This window comes from Octodon degus, unplaced genomic scaffold (genome assembly GCF_000260255.1).
Source record: "Octodon degus isolate 3935 unplaced genomic scaffold, OctDeg1.0 scaffold00184, whole genome shotgun sequence".
NCBI classification, from domain to species: Eukaryota; Metazoa; Chordata; class Mammalia; order Rodentia; family Octodontidae; genus Octodon; species Octodon degus.
Window position 1 is genome coordinate 1500428 of NW_004524760.1, and position 8337 is coordinate 1508764.

An 8337-nucleotide genomic window follows, 5' to 3' on the forward strand; every position below is an offset into this window, starting at 1 on the left:
GTGTTCGCCACCATGCCCAGTCTCAATTGCCATCTCAGTGGGCCCCAGGGGTGGGACCCGGCACAGCAGGCCCAGGGATCAAAGCCCCAGCCTCTGTGCCTGCTTGTAGGTGCTTTAATCCACTGAGCTATTTTGCCACACCTTAAAAATCTTTAAAAAAATCTTTAAAAACATTTTTTATTAAAGTAATTCATACTTAAAAATTCAAACAATCAAATAATGTAACATAAAACATAAAAGTCCCTGAATCTCAGCCACCCACTGTATGCAATAAAATTTTGGTGTAAGATAATTTAATTGCTTCTAATTGAGATTGTTTGGGTTGTTTTCCTATATGAATTTTGAAGGGCAGAAATTGCTTCTCAACTTGCTTACTAAGGAGAATGGCTGTTCTCTGGCTTTTTGTAACTCTGCTTTTGTTGGGGAGATAAAGGCTTTTTGTTCTGAAATCCCGTGGGTGCAGTCTATCTTTGCCATTGTCATCCACATGCTGCGTAGGAGGGTCTTCCTGGGTGGCTTGGGGTCCCCTGGCCCTGCCTTGGAGGAGGTACCCCTGCCCCATTTTGGAGTCTGGAAGGGCCACACTGCTGATCTGGACCTTGCATGGAACCACCTTACAATACCACACAACTGAGTTCCCAGCACCATTATGGGTCCTTTTGTAACTGGATCTGGCACACTGGCTTTGTAAAGGGTCAGATCGTAGACATTTTGTGTTTTTTAGGCTGGATGGTTGCTGTACAACTGTTCAACCCTGCTTTGTGGAAAGCAGCCATGAAACATTTCAGGTTTGCACTTTATAATTTGTAAAAGTGTGTGTGGGAGCTGTTGGCCTGGAGCACAGACTTGTGAGGCAAACCAACATCAGACTGGCAGGACAGGGATTGGGACATGTGTCCACAGATGACCTTGCTGAGAAGATTGCTGAGGTGCTGATTGCACCTTCCTAACCAAACCAGCCTCTGCTTCTTTGGCCTCATGCTCTGTGTAACAGTCTTGTTCTTGTTTTGCAGCCAGAGCCCAAGCCTGGAGACCTGATTGAGATTTTCCGCCCTTTCTACAGACACTGGGCCGTCTACGTTGGCAATGGATATGTGGTCCACCTGGCCCCCCCAAGTAAGGACACCAGGGCTGGGAAGAGGGGGTGGGAAAGTGGAAGTAACAGTAGCCCCATCTTTCTCCTTCTCTCTGACTGGCAGTTTGTTCCTGAGTGGTACAAGCAGGTAATTTTGTGTGGGGCAGTAGTAGTCAAACTCTGCTCCTTGGAACCCCTTGTTCTTGTAGAAAGGCTGAGGCATTTTATGTACTATGGTTTTGTACGCGACAAATTCCCCTTGTAAGTAGAAGGTTCCTAGCAAGAGCACAGGTGCTTCTGCAGAGTTGGTTATGAATCCAGTTTTCACTCTAGACTTCTCTTTTCCCCTCCCCTCCCTTCCTCACCATCTGCCTCCCTCTCCCATTTCTGTCTTGCTTTGAGTCAAAGCCTCATTATGTAGCACAGGCTAGCCTTGATCTTATGATCCTTTTGCCTCAGCCTCTAGAGTGCTGGGTTATAGGTGTGCGTCACTGCATCCATTTTAGCCTTGATTTCTTTATTTGTAAGTTTGGGGAATTGTGAGAATTCCCTACCCTTGTCCTTATACTTTTTGTTAACAATGAAGTGTAACATAAAGTACACAAATATAGTAAAAATTGTACCCTAAGTGAATTTTAAAAAATTTATTCCTGTGACAATGTCCCAGACCAACATCCAGAACATTTCGGTACCCAGAAGCGCGTGCTTGCCTCCTCATTACCTCCCATGTTCCCAGCAGCCCATTCTAGCTTCTCTTGCCATGGAAGAGTATCGCGGTTCTAGAACCTCATGGAAGAGGAGTCACACAGTCCATGGTCTTTTGTGTCTGGCTTCTTTCATTCAACATTTTGCCCACAAGAGTCATTTTTGTTGTTGGGAGTGGCATTGTTCTGAGATTTTCCTTGCTGTGTATTTCCCTTGTGACTATACCACAGTGAGTTGCACGTTCTCCTTATATATTGGTTTTAGCTTCTGGTTGCTAAGAATAGAGCCGCTGGCCTCACCTTGTACTTACAGCTACATCAGAGGTAACCGAGTAGATGGCCTCCTCTCTACCCCCTAGCAACAAAACCCCTAGGCTTTTCATACACATAATTTATCTTTTCTTCTGTTAAAAGCAGAGAGCACCCTGCCCTGCCCTTAAAAGCTGGCCCTTAACTTGTGGGCCCAAGACTGGGGCCTGGTATTCCCTTTAGCACATATGCTTTTCTAATTCCCTGTCAGCTTCTGTATTGTCATCTTCTCCCCACCAACTAGAAACCCTGGGGATATCTCTCTATTGATAAAACACCATGCCTACAGGCCTCGTCCCAGCCCTCTGTGGCCTCCCTACTCCCCACTCTCTCTTCAGCATCCCCCCAAGTCTCTCTTTTGTACCCCTCCCTAGCTATCATGGTAACGAAGCACGTCTGACATCCTGACGAGGTGCAGGCCAGCACTGCGGTCTGATCACTGCCTACTTGACTCTGCAGCATTTCACACCAGCGACCTCTCTGCTTTTCACCTAGCACCTTTCTTCCTCTCCTGCTTGGGTCCTTCCTTCTTGCTATCCTGTGTGTTCCCCTGCTCCCTTCCCACTTCCCTGAATAGAATCAGCACCTCCATAACTCCCTTGGCTTTGAGGCTCCCCTGGATCTGAATACCTTCTCTTTGTTAGTGTCTCCTGGTCCTGTAGCTGCAGCCTCTGACTTGTATCACTTCCTTTTTCTATTTTTTATTTTTATTGGTGCTTGTCTGCAGTGCATAGAGATTACATTCCTGTATGGAGGTGATGCCGGCACATAACACACCTGAATTCTTTTTTTAATCTCTTCACACTCCTTTTTCTCTCTCCTCCCTCCACCTCTTGGTTGCCTTCCCTTTTGCAAAAGACTTATCTTCCTATTTTCTAATATCAATATCTTTCATTTTGCTCCTTATTTTTATGTGGCATTTGTGATATAAAAGAAAATGTGCTATTTAAGCCTGAGTGTCTGATTTGTTTCACTTAACATCATGGTCTCAAGGTGTATCCATTTTTTTTTACAAATGACTCACTTATCTTTTTTTATGGTAAAGTGTCATACTCCGTTGAGTATAAATACCCCATTTTCTTTATCCATCCACTTGTTGGCAGACATATGGGCTGCTTCCAAGATTTAGCTATTGTGATTGTGCTGCTGTAAACAAAGGTATACATGCATCTCTGTGGTATGTGTCTCCGTTGGCTTTTCAGTGTGGGATAAGATTCTGGTTGACAGAGAAACAACCATCTCTGCACTGTGGGCAGTGGGGCCCAGTGTGATGTAGCCTCTGCTTGTCTCTCTGGACCTCATCTTTTTCTTCTTTCATCCGAGGTCTTTACACTTCAGCCACACTTCCCTCGTGCCTGTCTTTCCAGGCTGTCATGCTCTTTGCCTTTGCTGTTCTTCCTGCTTGGCAAGAGCTTTCTTAGCTTTGAGCACAGCTATTTCTTCACCAGCAAAGTTTCCATATGGATGTTCTTTCCTGGCATGGCTGTTCCACCCTAAGCTCCTGGGCCACTTCCCGTGGTCCTCTGCACAGAGTGTTTCTGTACCCAGATATGCCTTACTTGTGTATCTGCTCCCTGTTGGTGGCCTCTTACCAGAGTGTGAGCTCCTTGAGGTGGACAGATGCATCTCAGGTCTTCAAGTGAGTGATGCTTTACCTGATAAAGGGAAAAGATGTCACTACTCACATCTAGTCACTTGAGTTTCCTGCGAACTTGTGGGATGGATGAGATCAGGAGAATTTACCTCCTGTTGCTGGGAACATTGTAGACTTAGAGTTGGAAGAAAGCTTAGCAGACAGTAATAACAGCTAACTGTTCATACTCGCCCTGTGTCACAGCCCAGTGAGAACTCCTTTAATCCTCTAAGCTCCCTGTATAGCAGGGACTGTGATTGACCCTATTCTGTAAGGAAATGGGGACTCAGAGAGTAAAGAACTTTCTAGGTGGGTCTTAAGCCCTGGCAGTCCAGCTATGGATTCTGTACCTTGAGACACGATGTTTTAGCCGTTCATCTGGGGAGGGAGTGGAGCTAAGGATAACATTGAAATCTGCCCAGGTGAGATTATATAATTGGACCAAGTAGTAGAATTCTTGTACACATTGGGTGAGATTGGAGGAAAAGGGGGAGCGGGAGGTGTGGTGGAGCCTACAGGCCTGCAGGGAGCTGCCAGGGGAGAACAGGCCAGTTGGATGTGTTGTCAGAGAGGAGTCTGTGTCTGGTGGAGGGAGTGCAAAAGAAGGACACAAAGTGGGAATATTATGGAATGTAAGGAATGACTGGACATGGGGCACCCTCAATCATTTACTCACCCTCCAGCAGTAAATTGTCTAAGTCCCGCAGAATACAGAAATCACAAGTGCCATTTATTGGCCAGCAAGAGCCATTGTCCAATTTGTACTGTGGCCATATGGTGCTGTAGAAGAATATTAGACATTAGGGCTTCAGATTTGGGTAGAGATGAAGAGTTTTTAGGTTAAGAGACAGGCTAGGGGTGAGGAAGAGAGAACAGAAGAAGGAAGGTTTCCCATGGAGAGCAGAGAGCGGTTTCTTATGAAAGCAGCAACAAGATCTACAGCAAACATCTCTAGTTGGGACTCAGGGCCATAATGGAACATAGGTGAGTGACCAAGGCAGTTGACCCTACAGTTGATCAACCACTAAGGGAGTCAGTCTTTCCAGGGATCTCTGTGACCAGTGCTGGGTTTAAAAGGCATGGAAAGTAGGGCAGTGGGCAGAGGGGTGGAAAGGCAGAAGAGGGGTGGGGAGAAGGTCTTACCTAGTGTGAAGCACCTTGGAGTGGTGGGAACTGCCTGGAGGACTAGAGCAAGATCTGGGGCCAATGTCACCAGGTGCTCTTGCTCTCAGTAGGATGAAAGACTTGAGACAGGGTGTAAGCTCCTCCAAGCAGGGGTTACCCTGTCCTAGGTTTCTGACACCAGTATATTATCAGTGGTGCATGAAAAACCATCTGGACACACAGGCTCTGTGTGAGCAAAAGACTGGATTTATTTTCTGAAATTGTGAATGATTTCAGCAGCTGGCCAGAGGAGAAGTTAAGTTTTTGTAAGGTTTGGGGAAGGGTTTATAATCCTGAGGAATCTGGGTGGAATTCAGAGTTCCCAGGATGGTCAAAGTTCCCAGGATAGTCAGTGCAGGTGTGTAGATAATTGTGGACTTTTGGGTTGCCAGGGAGAGTGTATGTCTTGTCCTATTTTGTCTTCATGGCCATTTGTTGTATTTGCTGAGCACAGCATGACCCTTTTGTGGTTTTTCTGTTGCTTGTGGATGGTGGCATATTAGCTGAGAGGTTCTCTCTCAGGTAGCATATGACACCTCTTTCTTAAGTTATCATGCTGTACAAGATGGCTGAGCTTGGAGGGCTGTCCAGGCTCTGCTGGCATTAGCTGTCACCCAAGACTGTCCTGGTCCTCCTGTTGAACCCAGACTCCTGCTTTTCAAGATCATTTCATTTCTTTTTCTGGTTTTTTTTTTTTTTTTTGGGAGGGCTGTCCAGGCTCTGCTGGCATTAGCTGTCACCCAAGACTGTCCTGGTCCTCCTGTTGAACCCAGACTCCTGCTTTTCAAGATCATTTCATTTCTTTTTCTGGTTTTTTTTTTTTTTTTGGTTGGGGTGGTACTGGAATCGACCTCAAGACTGCATGCTTGCTAGGTTCATTTCTGGATCTTTGTTACCCCTTCCTTAGCCTGTGGCCCTTGGCCAGGGCTGCCAGCATACCCATGGGACCTCCTGAGTGTCTTGTCTAGGGGAACAGCTCTGAGGTTTTGGTCTCTTTGTTCCCAAAAGGGTGGGGATTCCTCCTGAACCTCAGCTACTTTTCCTGTTGCCAGTAATTTTGTGAGATCAAGGGTGTTTAGTCCTGATGAAATCATGAAAAGTTCATATGGTTTGTTCTCACCAAAGATGAGTACATTTGTAGCTCATATTTGCATAATCAAGAAGGCTGCTTAGCTATCACAGGGTGCTAATTTCTCTTGGTTAAAAAAAGTCTCAATAAATTATAGATCTTTACTAGTCCTCATTTCAGAAAGGATACTAGAGCTCAGAGACTACAAATGCCACCAGGGTTTGAGGGCTACCCCTTTCCATATCTTGGTTATGCCCTGTGCATGGTGCCAAGAATGGATGCCCAGGTGGGGGCCAGTTCTGAGCCCCTGTGGCCTACCTGAGACCAGTTCCTCTATTTCCTCTTTGTGTGTCCTTAGGTGAAGTCGCAGGAGCTGGTATGGGCAGCATCATGTCCACCCTGACTGACAAGGCAGTCGTGAGGAAGGAGCTGCTGTGTGATGTGGCTGGGAGTGACAAGTACCAGGTCAACAACAAACATGACAACAAGTACTCACCACTGCCTCCAAGCAAAATTGTGCAGCGGGCAGAGGAGCTGGTGGGGCAGGAGGTGTTATACAAGCTGACCAGCGAGAACTGTGAGCACTTTGTGAACGAGTTGCGCTATGGAGTTGCCCGCAGTGACCAGGTCTGTCCCCAGCACGTGTCTCCTTCCCCAAGAGCCAGATGATAGTAACTGGGCACCACAGTGGATGTAGATAGAGGCAGGAAAAAAATAACACAGGTGTGAATTCTGTGCTTGAGGCTGTCACAGTCAGGGTGGGGAGACAGGCAAGTTGCCAATGTGGATCAGTGCAGTTAGGGAGGCAATGGCCAAGGAAGAGAGCCATAGCCATGAGGGCTAGGCCTATTGCTGAGCCCCCCATGGTCACCCAGTCTAGATGACCCAACTTAGATTCAATGTAGGCTTTATTATTTCTACTTAATAGATGGTGAAACTGAGGCTCCCAGGGCTTATGTAACCTGCCTATGGCCATTCATTCGTTCAATACATATCTATGGAGTCTCCAGACCTGTATGTATATATTTTGTTCAATGAATGATGAAATTAGGATCTGCTAGTTTGTTTACTTTTAATTTTTTATTAATTTTAATGAGAAAGAAGTAGCAATGAGGCAGTTTCAAAACAGATTAGTAGAACAATTATAATAATTCATACATTGCATATTGTTGTCTTTGTAGTATTCAGAGTATAAGATGCAGACATGATATTTTGTCTAAACAATATTAGTACAAATCTTTCTTCTCATTGAACTAAGAAAAAGTAGCTGTATGTCTATCCTATTTTGTATATACATATATATATTTTTTCATTACATAATGGTCCTTCATTTATATCCCCCTTTTTTGCTTTGTTTTGTCAGAGATGAGTGTTCCATTGTTTTTAGAGAAGCTGTATTTATTTTTATTTATTTATTTATTTATTTATTTTTTATGAGCAGAATATATTGAGAGAAAGAAAGCTCCTGAGAGAGGGACAGGAGTGGGGGTGGGGGTGGGGTGAGCAGGTGGATCCCCCAGGAAGTTGTCTCTTGCAGAGACTTTTATAGAGGAAAACCACATGGTGAGGCGGGTCTAAAGTGGTGAAGACATGGGAACTGCTTAGTTGGGCATGAGGTGGGATAAAACTATGGTCGACCAATGAGATTACAGGCACCATTGCTCAGGTAAAATTGATTAAATCCAGTAACAAATGGGAAAGTGACTCATGTAGCAAGTGGGCACGAATAAGGAACAGGATCTCTTCCTGTTGGGGGTTGGGCTAATGACTCATTTGGGCTCTTTCAAGTTGATTGATACTGTTTAGTATATCAATCCCTAACGCCCATCCCTAGGGAAGTATGTAGCTGTGTTTCCTCTTTCTTTTGTCTTGGTCTTGAGATGTGGCCCACATGGGAGTGTCTGTCTCTTCCAAAAGTTATGATGTCACCTTGTCTTCCATCTTGTCTCCTTGAGGGCCTGACCCTGTCTAACTGCCTATAATATTTCTATCTAACTCAGCTGCCTACAACATTCCCCCCTCTGAAGAAGTAACCTGAACTGCCATGAGGGGACTCTGGGCGATGACCACTCTGGCTTCTTCAAGCTGAAATGGGTTGTAGTTGTTGACCGGCAGTCAGATATATTATTCAGAGGTTCTATCTAAAGGCCCTCAATAGACACCAGGCATTTTTATTACAGCTTTGAATTTCCATTCAGTGATCTCGGTGGAAACCTCCAAAATGATATAGGGAAGAAAAACTGGTCTCGGGTGGGTGACCTCCAAACAATATAGGGAACCTCCAAATGACATAGGGAAAAATGATCTCTAGACCTGACCTGCATGAGTTCATGTTCTCTAAAACCGAAGAATTAATTTTAGGAACAAACGGAGGTTATGAGCA

The 8337-nt window shown here is 45.2% G+C and overlaps 1 protein-coding gene across 2 annotated transcripts in view; it reads left to right on the forward strand.

Moving 5' to 3' along the window:
- The window catches only part of LOC101590811 (HRAS-like suppressor 3), a 25952-nt gene that overhangs the window by 8394 nt on the left and 9221 nt on the right, over positions 1-8337 (forward strand). For both annotated transcript variants that reach the window (XM_023703996.1, XM_023703997.1), the window contains 2 exons: positions 1014-1116; positions 6313-6581. In XM_023703996.1, the coding sequence (XP_023559764.1) occupies positions 1014-1116; positions 6313-6581 (372 nt within the window). The remainder of the gene's footprint in view (positions 1-1013; positions 1117-6312; positions 6582-8337) is intronic.